This window comes from Sphaerodactylus townsendi, linkage group LG04 (assembly GCF_021028975.2).
Source record: "Sphaerodactylus townsendi isolate TG3544 linkage group LG04, MPM_Stown_v2.3, whole genome shotgun sequence".
NCBI classification, from domain to species: domain Eukaryota; kingdom Metazoa; phylum Chordata; class Lepidosauria; order Squamata; family Sphaerodactylidae; genus Sphaerodactylus; species Sphaerodactylus townsendi.
Window position 1 is genome coordinate 71,606,715 of NC_059428.1, and position 17,420 is coordinate 71,624,134.

At 39.6% G+C, this 17,420-nt stretch overlaps 1 protein-coding gene across 2 annotated transcripts in view; it reads left to right on the top strand.

Annotated features, from left to right (window-relative positions):
* The window catches only part of TRAPPC10 (trafficking protein particle complex subunit 10), a 58,613-nt gene extending 44,002 nt beyond the window's left edge, over positions 1–14,611 (top strand). Inside the window, exons 15-23 of one of the 2 annotated variants that reach the window (XM_048493330.1) lie at positions 99–240; positions 1,320–1,478; positions 2,378–2,607; positions 3,589–3,689; positions 4,070–4,196; positions 5,379–5,549; positions 7,784–7,961; positions 9,278–9,472; positions 11,830–14,611. In XM_048493330.1, the coding sequence (XP_048349287.1) occupies positions 99–240; positions 1,320–1,478; positions 2,378–2,607; positions 3,589–3,689; positions 4,070–4,196; positions 5,379–5,549; positions 7,784–7,961; positions 9,278–9,472; positions 11,830–12,068 (1,542 nt within the window). In that variant the 3' untranslated portion in view covers positions 12,069–14,611. The remainder of the gene's footprint in view (positions 1–98; positions 241–1,319; positions 1,479–2,377; positions 2,608–3,588; positions 3,690–4,069; positions 4,197–5,378; positions 5,550–7,783; positions 7,962–9,277; positions 9,473–11,829) is intronic. The other variant, XM_048493331.1, reaches the window with a different exon arrangement.
* Positions 14,612–17,420: the final 2,809 nt, after the last annotated feature.

The following is a 17,420-nucleotide window of genomic DNA, read 5'->3' on the forward strand; positions in this document are numbered from 1 at the left end:
AAATTAGTAGTGTTCTGTTTTATATGCAGTGGTTTTGGGTGCCAGGGAAACTATTTTTAAATATATGTGTGTATATATGCTTTTTCAACTTCTTTCAGGGCAAGGAACCTGGGACATATACTCTCAGACAATTATGCATTTCAGTGGGCAAAATGCAGTTTGCCCTTCCTCATATTTACCCAATTGTGCAATATGACGTCTACTCTCAGGATCCACAGCTAAAAGTGGAACCTTGTACTGGTAGGTAAACTAATTAGAAATTTAACTAGTTTATTGCTCTTGCTATGTCTCCAAGACAGTTGCAGCCCAGTATATAGTGCACTGGATAATTTTGTGAATGTTGTCTTTAAGAACTGTGGGTTTGATCCTGGCATCCTTGAGTTTATCGAAGTTGATTTTCCCTGCCTCCCCCTTCTCATGTCTTCGCTGAAATCCTTCTGAGTGGTGTGCCGTGCACTGCAGGGGGCTCCAATAAGGCAGTGAATCAAACAAAATTGTTCCTTCTCTCTTCCAGAAATGGACTAAAATTGACATGTTTGCAGGGGACTGTTGAGGAAGTTAGGGGATAACTTTCATGTAATTTTTTCCTTGTGAGAATTTGGATCCATTCCCAAATTACTGGCTTGTTATTTTGAAGTACTGTGTTTGTAACTGACATAGCAAGCTAGTAACTGTAAGAGTATTGGCCAACAACTTGTGGAAACAGAATGCTGATGTGAAAATATAGCTGTTAATGCCTTGGGTAATTAGACCCCTTTCTACTTTTTGGAGGCAATTCATATGCTGTTTTTAACTTGGTGAGACCAGAGACACTTTTTATGCATCTTACTGGAAAGTAGATGGTACCGCTATCCTTTTTTGATAATAATTGTAACATCTGAGAATATCTTTGGTGTAAAATATAGAAGTGCAGTTTGCTTTTCCTCTTCTCCCTTTTTCAAATTTAGGACATTGGTTTGAACTGTGGCTTTTAATGTAAGTAACCGTTCAACATATATGTAAGAAAGGTTCTTAAAGATAAAGGGTCTTGACATGTACCCTTTGGATTGTGTAGCTTTAGTCAGGGGAGCTTATTGTACAGCTGAATCCTCTGGACTGAAGGCCCTTCCATTCATCCAGAAAGGTTGTAATAACTGAAATGTTTTTGGTATAATGATGTATCACTTTTAAACAATAAAAGTTTGACAGAGTGAATGTTGTTAATTTCCACAAACCTATTCATACATTATTTATTGGCTTTATAAATTCTTTGTAGGTGCCCAAGACCAACACTATTAAGTGTTTCTCTTTATCTCCTTTTTTTAAATAAAAAAAAACAGACATTCTTTTGGCTGGAATTCCTCAGAAGGTAAAATTCACGGTGACCACCGGCCATTACACCATGAAGAATGGTGATGCCTTGCAACTTAGTAATGCCGATGTCATGCCAATCCTGTATCATCCAGAGAGCAAAGCAGTGATTTATTCGAACACCAGGGGTATGCAGTTTTGGCACTATATTAATTGATTTTGGGGACTTCAGCAGATATATAAAAACATACCTAAGCACTGCAGTAATAAGAGTTGTGCAAGTATCACGTTGACAGTAGCACGCTGAATCTACTTTAGAGTACCAGTTCATGCACCAAAGCTTTTTGATGACCATGTAGGCCACAGTCAACAGTTAGAGGTTACTTCTCCATTGCTTTCCCTGCACACGGTGTAGAAAACACTTCTGGGGGAAATAACTTTGGGTGCAGCTTTCAGCCCTAGCAGTTCAAAACAGAGTTGTTAGTTGTTGCTTTTCCTTCAATGGTGGTTCTCTGGAAAGAAAGAACTTTTTCCTTTAGGCCGAAAGTGCTTACCAAAGCTATTCCATTACCATCTTTCCATTATGTATTTTGAAACTGAGTTTTTGGGAATGTATGGAGGAGGAGAGGATTTAGTATGAAAGTCTTCAATGCTTCAAGTGTTTAGGTCTCACCTCCCACCCCCTGCTTCTCCAGTGATTGGTCTCAAATTAAAGTCAGTAAAGTTCAAAATCGTATTTAGTTGTAAGGAGTTGCTAATGGAAAGTAATTATAAACTGATGGACTATGCATTGACTTGGCTATATTTATAAAATATTATATAAATTATATATACAATGCTACACAGTGGTTAGAATTCCCCAATCAAAGAAATACCATACTCTTGAGTATTTTTTCTTTAATATGCAGAGATCACCCAGCAAGCTTCTGCAGCATGGGTGAGGATTTGAACCTGAGCTTCTGAGGTCCTCAGCTGGCACCTTAACCATCACACCGTGCTTACTGTCTCGAGCATTTTAGATGAGATAACATAAAATGCGCTTCATTTCTCTCCTGCATTCTTTTTTACTGGGAGCATTTCTTTCTAGAAAAGGCATCAGAAGCATCACTGACGATTCAGTCATCTGAGAAAATCACAAGCATCAGTTTGCCAATGGCTCCTGCTTATCATGTGATTGCCTTTGATCTTGAAGTTCTGTACTTACCATCAACCTCCGTTTGTACAGTGGAAAACAAAAACCTACCTGGTAAAGAGCTGTGGAGGAAAAACAAGGAGAATGAGACTTTCCACAATTGCATGGCTACAGTTGATCAAAAAGTAAGCAAGAACGAATAACAGGGTTTTTTAAAATTTTAAAACTTTGTTTCAACTCGAGAATATTAAAAAGATCAACTGAAACTGAACAAAAAAAATTGACTTAAAATTCTTAATCTATTTGGATGGTTGATGTCCTGTTACATGGCACAGTAGACTGAACGTATTCCTTTTTGGTTTGTCAAAAAGATTTCTGTGTTCAGAAAGATTTCTGTGTACTTCCATACTATTTTGCACAAGAGTTGCCAGGCCTCCACTAGGAGTGGGGGATCTACTTTGAGCCCCATCCTCCTGGCACTGTCTTACCAACCCTAAATTGAGGCCTTTGACTGATCACCATTGGACTGATGATGTCATCATGTTCCCGACGATGTGGAAGGCACTCTGGTATTTGAAGAAAATTCTATGTATATTTGTTTCAGGTTCCACACATAATCAGGCCAGAACCTGGAACTAATTTTGAGTGTGGGGTTAGGAGTGGATTTGATTGATAAAATGCAGATGTTATGGTCAGACCACTGTGCCCTGAAGGCCCATCTAAGCATGCGACTCCCTCCTCATGTGGGCGGTGAGATATTTATGCTCTCCTGTGGAGACTCATGGCTCCAATAGGATTCCGGGATGCTTTGCGAGATCCTGTCCCTCCCAGTTCCCAGGGGGTACTTGGCAACTCTGTCTTGGACATTTTATAGCTTTGAAACTAAAAACTTCCTTGTTCAAATGAAATGCTTCCCGAACTAAAAAAAAAAGTGTTCAAAGTATTTGCAATCTGCATGATTTTATTCCTACTCTAACTACCTTGTGTTAACACTACTTGTGTGAATTGTATACTGAAATGGTAAAGAGGCAGACAATATTTGATGTGGTGTTTTTTCCGGCCCTATTCTGATAGACAACTTCTGCAAAAGATTGCAGCTGTATAAAATGAAGAGCAGGAATTAAATGTTCAGTATTTCACCTAAGAACTTCAATTTTTTTTTGCAGGTAACCATTGATTGTCCGTGGTCAATTTACTCTACAATTATTGCACTTACATTCAGTATACCCTTTAAGGCTAAATATTCTTTATTATCAGCAGGCAAAAGGTAACATTTCTTTCTCTACTACAACATAAAGATACTCCTCAACACTGCCCCAATTTAATTTGAGTCCTTGGAGTTCAGAAAACATCTCAGTTGCCAGTTCTCTAATGTTCTTTTTATCTTTTGACTTTAATTGCATGGTGGGGTATCTTTTTTATTTGTTGCCTTTTAAAATGAGAATCAAAAATCTATATTAAAAATTCACACAATGACAATTGCCTTGCTTAAATATAAATTAGCTCAATGAAACAGTGAGATGAATACTTTTGAACCAATGCTATTTAAGCCTTGTTTAGGAATAAATGTGGCAGGGTTGAAATATATTATGCAATAACTATTTGCAAAATTGACATGCATATTTTGATTTTGCCTCTTTATTCTAGAAAATATATACAGGTTTGTGTTCAGAACATGTCCGAAATCTGTTTTCATTTATCTGACAGTAATCTAAAAAGTTCTGAGAATTGTACAGATCTAATTCTGGATCCTCTAAATTCCAAAGTTGAGCAGGTAAAGTATAAAGTTTATTATTCCTGAACTATGTGAATGTAGCTGTGTATTACTTGGAATCTGAGAATCGAAAAGTTCACTAATTGTTTGAGACAAAAAACTTGTGGCACAAGATCACATAGCTTCTGTAAAAGAGCAAGCAGACAAAAGACTGTTTTGAGAAACAAATACTACGACCCTTTCAACAAAATTGAAAAAAAACACAGGTCCAAAGCTGTTAAGGTTCTTTTGCTCGTGTGTGTGTAAGGGTTGCCAACTGGTATTTTGGTATCAAAGACTGTGGTAGGGATGATGGGGCTTGAAAAGTTCCCAGCAAAGTTTTCTGGAAAGTAAGGAAGCTCAAAACTGCTGCAGTATTTGAACCTTTCAGTGATTGGAAGCGTATTGCTGGTGAACTGCCATGCTAGGGTAGACAGTAAGCAGTTGTCACCTATTGTAAATTTCAATTAGTAAAGAGAAAGAAAAATTGGAAGGCAATCCCCAAATGTTGTAATCAAAAATACGGTTGTACTTGAATTGTATATGAAAATTATATAATTATTCCTTTAGTCGTATAGTCTTGTACGATTTTAACTGGATTCTCTTTTCTTGTTATGTACCAGGAAAGAAAGTAATCAGCATGGGAAGGGGTAGTTAACGTAAGAGCTGAAAGGCCATTGGGGATAGATGAATACTTATTCATGTTTTGGCATAAACCCCAAACTTATCTGCAGCTGATTTCCTCTTGTGATTGCAAAGAAAATAAGACATGCTAACTAAAATGAGAAAGAACCAGAAGCCATTTCTGTGAACACTCACCTCACAGGGATTTTATCTGCATAAACTCAAAGATTTATTTTGCCTCCTTACAGCATGGCGCTGCAAGCATTTTAGCCCTAACTAGGAGTTTGATGCAGTAGTAAATGTTTTTATAATACTAAAAGTAGAAATTGAAAAAGTAAAATGATGTTTTTGAAAAGCAAGAACATTTTGCTATAATGTTTTGATCTTTACTCTTTCTTTTAAAAAAATTATACTCCATGTTTTGCTGAGTAGCTATCCACAATTTAACTAATATATTAACTGTGCAATTCTATGCAGAGTTAGTCCAAACTAAGGCTTGTATATGGTTATGCTACACAGTATATAGTGGAATAGTTGTGGATGAATCTCTTTGTGTGTCTCTGTCTCTCTGTCTTTCAGCATATCTATAATAAGCAAGCAGTATTTTTTGTATGGGAACTGAAATGGACAAGAGCTCTTCCCACATCCTTGCAGTGCCAGTTTTCAGTGAACTTCTGTTCAGCTCCCTCTGAAGAGCACTCGCTTTCTTTGAAGCCGTACATTTATGAATTCCAGTTGGAAAACTTTTTTGTAAGTTTTACTGATACCTTACTAAAGAAAAGCAAGATGATGGGAGTGGGGGAGGGGAGAGAACTGTCATATTGGAAGCAGACAGGATTGGTAAAAGCATAGTGAAAATCTGCGTAAGAGTTGGTGGAGTATATCTTACAGTACCGGAAGTCTAATTTGTGCTTTACATTTACTATCGGAGGCTTGGCTTGTGAGCTGCACTGCAACTACAGTGGCTAAAGAAGCTTTTTTAATGAATTGTGGCAATCATGGAGTCTCCATGTTGCTACTGGACTTCCTGATATTAGCTAGTGATGGTGTAGAGGCTCCTGACTTGAGGACATAGACCCATAAGGAAGCTGTTCTAGATGCTACAGCTATGGTTTGGATCAGTGCTACTTGGAGATCGTTTCAGGTAGCCATTGTATGCTGAATATAATGTACTTGATAAATTGTTGTTTTAGGAGTCTGCTGTTTCAACAGGATAATTAGATCCAGTACTTGAAAACATCAATTTTTGCAAACAGTACTGAATATCAGGAAGCTGCTGTATTATAAGTAGTACCAATGGTTTTTCCACTAATTAGTGCTTTAGCTTTTCTTCTGTTGGATTAAAGTGGAAGTCTCCTAATGAAATAGTGGTAGTAACCTTTGTTTTATCCTTAGTTCACTTTAATTGTCTGAGGTTGTAGCATGAATGTGTTTTTTCTGATAGGAGGCTTGTTCATAGAAACCCTATAATATAGCTGTGAATGTAATGTTTAAACCAGCTCTAAGCAAAACAAACTGATGGCAAAAATGGAAGTCAGATTTAGGAAATACGCCACCCTTTCCAGATCTGCACAAAGTAGCTCACAGCTAAAACAATAAAACAAAACCAAGTCATACAATCAATAAAATAGTTCTTATGTTCTTAAAATAAAAACTTGTAAATAAAAGCAGTGGCAAAGCTATAAGGGGTCGGGGGGGGTTGCCATGCACCGGGCACACGCCTGGAGGAGGGGGTGGAAAATTGCCCTTCCCCCGTGGCACTGCCCCCCCCCCCCCACTTACCTTAGTTCAGCCTGAGAAAGTTCAGCCTGAGAAACCAGCCTATGCAGTTTGGTTAGGGGGTCCAAAGTTATGGACCCTCAAAAGGGAAGCCCCCATCTCCTTAGCAAAGAATGTGGGATGGGGTACCCCATTTGAGGGTCCATAACTTTGGACCCCCTAAACCAAACTGCACCAAACCTTGGGGTTGCCATCATGACAGTCTCCAGATGATACCCTGAAATTTTGGTGCTGATATGTCTAAAAATGCACCCCCTGCAGGCACCAATGTCCTGGTTGTGGTGGAGTGGCCGCCCATTGGGGGGGGGGGCATCCAACTCAGGTTTTGCCCAGGGCTACAGTTTGCCCAGGGCTGCCTCGTTATGCCCCTGCCCCAGGCACAGTTTGGCCCGGCTATGCTTCTGAATAAAAGCAAGAAGCAGCTCAAAAGCATAAACCAGATAAAACAAAGCAATCTTAAAATGATATTGACAATAGCTCTCAGGGTAGAAGGAGGCTTATTTGGATTGAGAAATATTATAATATTGTTTCATACAACTTTGAAACAAATTTTGGTTGCTTTAAAGCAATGGTCTTCAACCTATGGGTCATGATCGCTAGATGGCGTATATACAAGTCCCTGTGATGCCACCATTTCTCGGATTTTTGCTGGGGCTTCCTGCCAGTGCATATGTATAGAGAGCAAGGACACCATATTATCTGTTTCTCCATGAATGCACATTGTGTGGAACAGGAAGGTGAGGTGAGGTTATCAATTAGTAATGCAGACAGTTCCTTTTTATCATACATTCAGCGCCTCACACCCATCCCGCAAAAACTCTCTTTAATAAGCTATCCTTGCCTTCTTTCTTTTGGGCAATCTTTCAGTATTCTGTGTGCGCTTGTTAGTGTGGAGCCTTCTGTCCCAACAGTGAGTTTAGTCTGATTCCTCTTGATCCTGTCAAATACTTACAGCTAGTACATCCCATGCTTCTCCCTGAGGATTAAGGGTGGATCCTGAGGTGAGAAGGTATAGGTTTGGGAGGGGGGTGACTTTGGGTTTTTTTGCAATGGTAAGTGGCTTTTTCTATATGTGAGAACCCCACTAAAAATGCCATCTTCTGAATACATTAATCCAACCAGTTTCTGACCAGTTCAAATTATGTAGAGAGAGTTGCATCTTATTCTGTATATACTGACTGTGAATATTATTGTGCTCCTGCCAGACATTATATAATGTGAAAGCTGAGATTTCCCCCCCATTGGGGGCAGAATATTGTAAAACAGGCTCACTCTGCTCATTGGAAGTATCAATTACCCGCCTTTCAGACCTCCTGGATGTGGATAAAGATGAAGCGCTAACAGAATCAGATGGATACTGTACAACAAAACTGTTGTATGAAGGTAGGCAATTTGATTGGGTTTGTGGTGGAATAGTTTAGGGTATTCATCTTAGCTTCAGTTTGTCTATATAGTGGTAATTTCATAAAATAATCCCAGTGAGAGCAAATGCATCTTCATTGGAACTCTGGAACACTACAATCATTCAGCTACTTTAACAACGGATTATTGGCGTTATTGAGGAGTTCATGATTTTATAGTACCATCCAGTGCACATTGACTGAATTTGATAGTGTCTCGTGGAATGTATATACCAGTGGTAGTGAACCTATGGCACGCGTGCCAGAGGTGGCACTCAGAGCCCTCTCTGTGGGCGTGTGCACATAGAGTTTGTCATGGCGGTGGGGGGGGCAGAAAATCCCTCACACACACACACATCTACGCTGGTCTGGGCTGCTGGGCATGACGTGTGCGTACTGCGGCAAGTAGGGAGGACTTGGCTGGTGGGCCTGGTGCCTATGCTCTGGGTGGCTGCTGCCTAAGGCGGAGGGCAGATGCAGAGGAGGTGGAGATGCTAGAGGGGTGCAGAGTGGCGCAAGCGGGACTTGCTGGAGGCTAGAGCAGGCTGGCCCCTGCTCGAGGGGGTGGGGCGGAGATGCTGGAGCAGCGCAGGGCAGAGTTGAGGGTGCAGGACCTGCTGGAGGCTGGAGCAGGGTGGTGGCTGCTGCTGCTCAAGGGGTTGAACAAACAAAACGTGTGCCTTTCCAAACAACTAAAACCTCAGTATTCGGGTTAAATTGCCATGTTGGCACTTGGCAATAAATATGGGTTTTGGGTTGCAGTTTGGGCACTTGGATTCGAAAAGGTTCGCCATCACTGGTATATACGGCTGTCGCTGTAGTCCCCCCCCTCCTTTAACAGAGTTTAATTTTCCAGTCTTATAAATAAGCTTAGGAACTTCTATAGCGTAATAGTTGCCAAGCATAGGTCATTTCCAATAGACTTCCAGATACTGCCACTGGAGTGTTGCTCAAAATTTTTGCTATTAGGAAGGGTTAGCTGCTCGTCATTGCTACCCTCTCTTGCACTTGCCAGAATTGGCTCCTAGTCTTGGGCCAGGCAGCTGCCAGCTCTTACTCTTGCTTTACTCAGCCATACAGTTAATTATTTAAGAAAGGAGCCAGAAACCAGGTAACCTTAAATTGGTATTTAACAATTGTGGATGATAGAAGAAGCCTGGTTCTTTCAGATCCAGATGGATCCATATTCATGTGTTTTACACAGGTTCATCATGCTGAAGGTTGTACAGTTACTCTAATGACTATATGTACAATAATGTTTTCTTGTTTAATAATGTATTGAAATTGCATTTGTTTTAGTTGTAGATAACAGTAGCAACTGGGCAGTCTGTGGGAAGAGTTCTGGAGTGATATCTATGCCTGTGGCAGCTCAAGCAACCCACAAGGTGCACATGGAAGTGATGCCTCTCTTTGCTGGATGCCTCCCTATTCCTGATGTCAGAGTATTTAAATACCTCCCTCATCACTCTGCTCACTCTATACAGCTTGATGCGGGTAAGGATGCATTTATTTAATGGCTCTGTTGGAATCCTCCACCCTAAAATCATAGAATCTTCTGCCTATATGCATTTCCATTTCGAAACAATAGTCGATCCCTTAGGCATTGCTGAGTAATCATGGATATCTTTAGCATTTTATTTAGATCCTTATGTGATAGCCAAGTTCTTCTGAACAAGGAGTTGGTCAGCAGAGCACATCATAAAAATAAGACCCTTTGGCATCTTCTGTAGCCTGTGGAGGATATATCGGTTGCATTTTCTTTTGTTCTAAATATGCAGCTTCATGTCTTAAAGTTATGAAAAGAAAGGTTGTATTTCCATTAAAAATGTAGCAAGATTCATTTAAAGCTTTTCAGCATTCTTCAAAATGGTGATTTAGATCAAAAGTTTGGAAGTCATCGCTGAAGTTCGTAACCTTGGTTCTTATGCACAGGTAGGAATAGCAGAAAACAGGAGTTGTTTGCAGTGAAAATGTATTTCAAAAATGACATGCCTTAGTTCAAGAACTATCATGCCTCTTACCAAATCAAATATTTTTAAAGCAAATGCAAAATGAGAGAGAACATTATGTTGGTTGTGGTGGGTTTTCCAGGCTGTGTGGCCGTGGTCTGGTGGATCTTGTTCCTAACGTTTCGTCTGCATCTGTGGCTGGAGTCTTCAGAGGTGTATCACAGAGAGAAGTCTGTTACACACTGTGTCCATTTTTAGATTATTTTCTCACAAGTCAGCATTCAGGGTGAACATATATATTTTTCCAATACTTATTACATTGTTCCAACAGTATGTCACTATTATGATCTTGAGTCTATTTTATCATACATTGCTTAACTACTTCTTTTTCAGTTTTCTGTTCTAGCAGAATTTGTTAGATTTTACTAACTGTCTTAGTTGTATTCATTTCCAATAACCTGTCAAAATCGCTCCAAGTTGTTAATATGACTCCCCCATCTATATCACTTTTCATGAGATTTTCAAGACAGATGTAATTGTTCAGCTGACATGTTTGGCCCGCAAATTTTATATGGTCTCTATTTTTAATAGTTATTTCTCCTAATTTTAGCTCTATCAGATCATTCTAACTTGGCCAATATGTATTATTATTACTACCTTGCAGTTGAAAGGCTTCCATGCAGGAAAGCCAAATAGGGGTCCTGACATAGAAGATTTTTCTGTAACGTGTCCACAGCCTCCGTACCTGCGGGACCGTCTTGCCCCATATGTCCCGTATCGGCCCCTGCGGTCAGCAGAGGCCAATCTGCTGGTGATCCCTCGCCCCTCAATGATGCGGCTGGCCTCCACCCGGGCCAGAGTCTTTACAGCTCTGGCCCCTGCCTGGTGGAACGCTCTACCTCCAGCTATGCGGGCCCTGCGGGATCTTAATGAATTTCACAGGGCCTGCAAGACTGAGCTGTTCCACCGGGCCTTTGGGGAGACCGGCTGCTGATGCCCCCCCCCCTTTCTATAACATCTGTGGACCCTGCCGTCCCCCCCTTTTTCTTAGGGGATTTATTAGTAGGACGCCATCGGTATATCTGATATTAGGACGCTGCATTTTAGTGGGGTTGGTTTTTAACATGTATAGAGCCACTACTTAATGATTTATTTAATTAATTTTGATATTATTGATTTTTTTGTGTGCTCTATCTATATGTTCTGTTCACCGCCCTGAGCCCTCTGGGGGAGGGCGGTTTATTGTTGTTGTTGTTGTTGTTGTTGATAATAATAATAATAATAACAATAATGTTCTTCTGATATAATGTTTTGTCATATCGATGTATTTTTAGTTTTGTCTGTACAAGATAGATGTATTTTTACTATCATGCCTCTTACCAAATCAAATATTTTTAAAGCAAATGCAAAATGAGAGAGAACATTATGTTGGTTGTGGTGGGTTTTCCAGGCTGTGTGGCTGTGGTCTGGTGGATCTTGTTCCTAACGTTTCTCTTGCATCTGTGGCTGGCATCTTCAGAGGTGTATCACAGAGGGAAGTGTGTAACAGACTTCCCTCTGTGATACACCTCTGAAGATGCCAGCCACAGATGCAAGTGAAACGTTAGGAACAAGATCCACCAGGCCACGGCCACACAGCCCGGAAAACCCACCACAACCAGTTGAATCCAGCCGTGAAAGCCTTCCACAATACAATTATACCTTTGGCTGCCACTGCTGCTTATATGGGAAGAACTGTGCAATGATAGAGCAGTCATCTAACAGTTCATTTTCACCTGTGGGAGTTCTAGAAAGTGCTTGGAAGTCCCACACATGTTAGGGCTTCTCCTCACTGGAATACTTTTTGATATTTTAGTTGCTTCTTTAAAGAGATAAAATTATGCATTTTCTTTTCTTAAACAGACAGCTGGATTGAAAATGATAATCTCTCAGTGGACAAGAACGTGGATGATCAAGCTGACAACAGCAGCATCAAGAGCAGGAGCAGCATCCACTCCGCCACCAGCGCAGAACACAAAGGCTTGCCAATGCCCCGCCTGCAACCGTTTTCCCCTGGGCAGGTCTTCAACTCCAGCGCTGGCATGCAGGTCCTTGTCATTCCCAGCAAGGACGATCATATTTTAGAGGTTAATGTCACATGACAGCTCTCAGTGCATGTGTGTATACTTACATACATGAGACTTGAATGTGAATGCACTTTAAGGAATCATAACCTGATTGTTCTTCAATGAAACATTCTAGTGCTAATGAAGCCTATGGCAACTCAACCTTTATTGGCCATGGAAGCATCCAACAATTGTATCAATTTAAAATGTACAGTGAAGCTTGTGTCAGCTAGTTTATATTGCTACTTTAGGGTGTGTATGTAAAATAAATGTTGGGTTCTTTCCTGCCCTCCCACCCCATCACATGGTGAAATAAAAAATGCTTATTGCAGTTGGTTCTTTAAGTTGAACAGCTTACAGAACTGCTATTTTCTTGGGAATACTTAGGTTTCTGTTCAATGAATATTTCAGGTTGACATACAATAAGCCTTGAAGAATGTCTGTCAATGGCTGAAGTATGTGCCTTTCTTGTCACTGACTGTCTGGTTTCCTGGACCAGGATAGCTTTCAAATTTTGTATAATAGCTGTGGGATTCAGAATCATTCTATCTACAAGATTTTAAATATGTATATATATATCTTCTTGAAGACTTAACTACTTCTGTGCCTTGGGATATATAAAATGTATTAGCCTACTAGCTCTATTCTGAAACTGCACCATATACAGAAATATTATGCTACATTACCGGGAAAACACACATAATACCCTCTGATGCAAGTAGTAAGGTGGCACATAAGTGGTTAAGTTAGGAATAAAGGTTCATTGGACCAAGCTTCTCCCCCAGTTGATAATTTAAATTAAATTGATAGTTTAAATAATTAGAAACTATTATATTGAGCTTGAGTATATAGCTTTTATTAAATATTTGTCATTTTATATTTTTTTAAACCAAAGTTTGTTCCGTTCCCCTTTCTCAACTACTGTTAACTTATTGTGGACTACAGAGCCATGTGTGGTTCTTTTCAGTCTTTACAATCTTTACAATAATTGACCTATATGTATATTTGCACCTTATTCTAGAAAAATCTGAGAAGAAGCAAATAAAGGCAAGAATTATAGAGCGCCTTATTTGACCACTCTTCCAGTCCAGTTAAGGGGAGATGTGAAGTCCAGTTGAATTTGTTCTGGTCCAGCAAATGGCAGTCACACCATAGCAACTGATATATTTTTCAGTTGTAAATGTGTTGTACAAATGATTATTTAAAAAAGTTTAACTGATGTAATTGTGTATAATTTACACTGAAATCAAAGACAGAATAAATGTGTTTTTATTGATGTGAAAGTGACAGCTTGTAAATAAGAGTGCGTGGGAACTTTCCAGGTCTCAGAAATAATGTATTTTTGTACATAAGCATTTCTCTGAAATTCACTGCTACAACCTTAGTTGCTGTTCTGTCCTGATACTAGGTTACACTGTTTTCCCTCTCCTTGCAACCTATGTAGTTCTTAGTCACCTCTAGCACATGAATTAATTAATTTTACAGCGACAAAAGTATATTGGGTAGATTCAGTAGGTTTTTAATGTCCCTGGGGGCTGCGGGAACCCAGTCTTTACAAAAAACTAGTCCTTCCATATTGTGTATTTCCAGCATTGTGCATCTGTGTTACCTCTACTATTTTCATAACTTAAGACCTATTTTTGCTGGAAAATGGTAATATTCCAGAATGTTTACCAAAAACTGTTATGTCACTTAAAATCAGTTTTATACCTGGACTTTAAATTTACACTTTAATTTGAATACTCATAAATTATTATCATCAGCTGGATAACTTGCTTTTATTAGCTAAAAAAAACCAGTAATCTAAAAACATTTATTTGGCAACAAAATCACCTGTCTTTGGCTTGTCTTTTTATGTACTGTTTTAAGAATCATTGAGGCGACACAATGTCACAACATATATACTTAGCTTTTCAGTTCAACTACAAAAATTAGTTAAGCTGGGGATTTTTCCCCCCACAGGACATGAGCAAAATATAAAAGTACAATTTCAGTATATTAAATTATTTGATTTCTTGTGAAGAGTCCATAAGCAAGACAGTTTTATTAGCCACTAGCCCAGATAAGATCTTCTTGTCTAGTTTTAAAGAAGGATAACACTTGTGCAACTATATTGGAACTAATGAACTTCACTAAAATGCCACAAAAGCTTATCACTACTTAAGGAGGTATTTGTATATATTAGGGAAGGGGTTTGGTTTCTGGGTACAAATGTAAATAATTGACACAAATTTGCAATATGTGTATCTGAAAAGAATTCTATTTATAGATAACTGTTAAGTTTGTAAATACTATAAAATGGGTTAAAGGAGTATAATTTTTGTGAATTTCACAGCCCTATTTGTGACTGGAAAAATTAACTCCTAGTATAAAAATTGTTGAAGTTAATGTGAGATTCTGGCATTTCTCATTTGCGGCTCTGTAAGATTCCATTATTACAATAATCCATGAAGGATTAAACGTTCACAAGCAGAATAGTAAGGGAAGGATTTAAAACAGGTTTAAGAAATAAACTTGTTATGGAAAAGAAATTGGAAAACAAGCTAGTGGATAAAAAGTGAATAAAAATCTTGAATATTTTCAACAGTATTTGTTTACAGTTCTACTAACCTTCAAGCTTGATTTGTATCTGTTTTCAATTTGAGATTGCTAGGCATGAAGAGGCCACCCATCTGTGAAAGAGTCCAGTGGTCAGTTACTTCAGGCCATTCTTCTGTTAGGCGTCAGCAGTCTTCCTCTTAACTAACTCTAGAAAAATAGATTAGCCACAAGAGTTCTAAGCCACCTTAGGATGAATAGCTTCCTCTGTGGTCCAACGAATTTAATACTTGAAGCTCCCTTTTCCAATGCGGTTGTAGAGTTCCTTTTGTAATCAGGAAACAAAAATTCACTCATACTCCTGTGAAGCATCTTGGCATCTTAGGAAACTGTTAAGATTGGAAAATTGGGGAGAGGAGGGGAAATCAGAAGCTTGAAATACAATAATAGAAAGTGGAATCTGGTTTAAGAGAGGAAATTGTCCTTGTTTTCATCTTCTTCTCAGAATTGTTCTGCCTAATGCTTATTATATCTTGTAATGCACCACAGATGCCACCTTACCAGTTTACCACTATACTCTATTTATCATGAAGATCTAAGTGTGGTCCTGCGTGCTATGGTGGAAGTTTCCCGCACGCATGACCGCAGTTTAAAATAGTGTGGATTCTCTGTTGCTGTCAGAGACCCTTATTCAAGCATTGTTTTTGTAAAAAACAGTATGCCCTGCACTGGGAAACATAACTGAAAAAATAGCACTTATATTGTTCCAAATGGCTATTAGCAAAACTCACTTTTTTGTAAAGTTGCACCTGCCATTTCCTTTCGAGGGGCAGGAAAAATAATGTTTATATTGCTTCGGGTGGCTATTATCAAAATTTGCCTTTTTGTAAAGTTACGCGCACCATTTTCTTTCCAACAGTAGGAATAGGGAAGAAAATAAAGGACAGAATTTTACAAAAGGCGAGTTTTGCTAATAGCCACCCGGAGCAATATACAGTGGAACCTCGGTTTTTGTTGGTAATCTGTCTGAAAAGAATTGATGAAAACCGAAACCGATGAAAACCGAGGCAAACTTTTCCATAGGAATCAATGTAAATCCAATTAATCCGTTCTAGACACTCCCAAAAACATACCAAAAACACATTTTTGGTGAATAAACATAGTGTTTAATGCTGAAAACAGTAACAAACAATAACACTAGGACCAGCTTCAGAGCCAGTGGACCAATGTCACACCAGAAAGCTGTCAAAAAGGTCTGTTTCTGCCGCCTCTTTAAGATTTGTCTGAAATGGGGCAAGACATTGTCATTAAACAAGTTGCAGACATAGCCTGCAACAGCTTTGTCCAGGTGATTTTTCTCCACAAACCCCTGCACCTTACTGCAAATCGATGAAAACCGAGACAAATTTTTCACTGAAAAAATTGATAAAAACTGAAACCAATGAAAACAGAAGGCAATGGAAACCGAGGTTCCACTGTAAGTGCTATTTTTTCAACGTTCTGTGTTTCCCAGTACAGGGCATGCTGTTTTTTAAATAAATGCAACGCTTAAATAAGGGTGTCTGACAGCAACAGACAATCGGAAGGGGGTGGGGGTGGGGGAACAGCATGCACTTGGACCCCACAGAGCATTCAACAAAAAGAAGATCCAGGAAGATGTGGCAGATTAATTCCCACATGTCCTTGGTTCTTTATGTTGAATGGAGTATGGTGTGACAGATTCCTTTCCCCCTCACTTTCTGGCCCATTTATATAATGGAAAGAATAGAACAAAGCCTTCAAGGATTTAGTGTACTGTGTCTTTAATGCTCAGTGGCTCAGGAGAAACCTGTGCTGTCCTGAGCACCATTTCCCATTGTGGGTAATGGAACAAAGTTGCTCCAAGCCTTTTATTGAAGCTAATATACTTGATTTATTATAGGAGCTCCATTTCTGGATAGAATATAGTTTCTGAATCTAGCATTATTACTAGGATACAGGACCTGTATCCTGCCCTTGTGGAACCAATATGGGGGAAAAAGCATGTGTGCAAGTGGAGGTGTGCAAGTGGAGGTATGAATAGTTAAACCCAGCTCCAACCTTCTGTTTTCAGAACTGTTGCTCTCTTAACCCCTTTCCCACCTTGCGCCACATCAGCTGGGTTTCTATATGCTACTGTCTTCTTGTGACGTAATCCACCCTATCCTGGAGCAGCAGCTGCCTGTTGTCCAGTTAGTGGAACTTTCTCAAGCTTCTGCTGCTGCCTTTGCGCCACAGACTGCTTTTGCTCTCCTGATACATCATTAGCTAGAGAATGAACTGTATACCTTAGATGCACTAGTATTTTTGTTACTGTTCCCCATTGGCCTGTCCATTCCATCTTGCATCCTTCAGCTCTTTCTTTGGATACTCTTTGACTCCACTGGTCTTACTCCTGTGTTGGCCCATCCTTCTCTGCCAGATTTTTTAACTTCCAATATTTAGGATGTGATGGGGTTTTGGTTGTTAAACCTGCAGGATTCTCCAGAAAGGCTTCAAAATATCTTGAAGCCCCCCCTTTAGCCCTTGAAGCCCCCACCCCTTTTAACATCTAGGCGGATGAAGAGTTCTGGAAACCTCAAAGGTTTACATATAGTTTTTTGCTGCTGTGGCTCATATTAATAATTGATTATGTCGGTGGTGACAAACATGTGGCCCAACTTGCCAGCTGAGACAGTCGCCTTCCCATCCCCCCAAGTGCTGATCTGGACTGGTGCACCAGTTGGGGGCTCACCAGCTGAGGCAGCCTCCCCACCCCAGGGCCTAGCTCAACCAAGTCACATTTATATCATATTCATCCCTTGTACCAAATGAGTCCGACACCCTTGGATT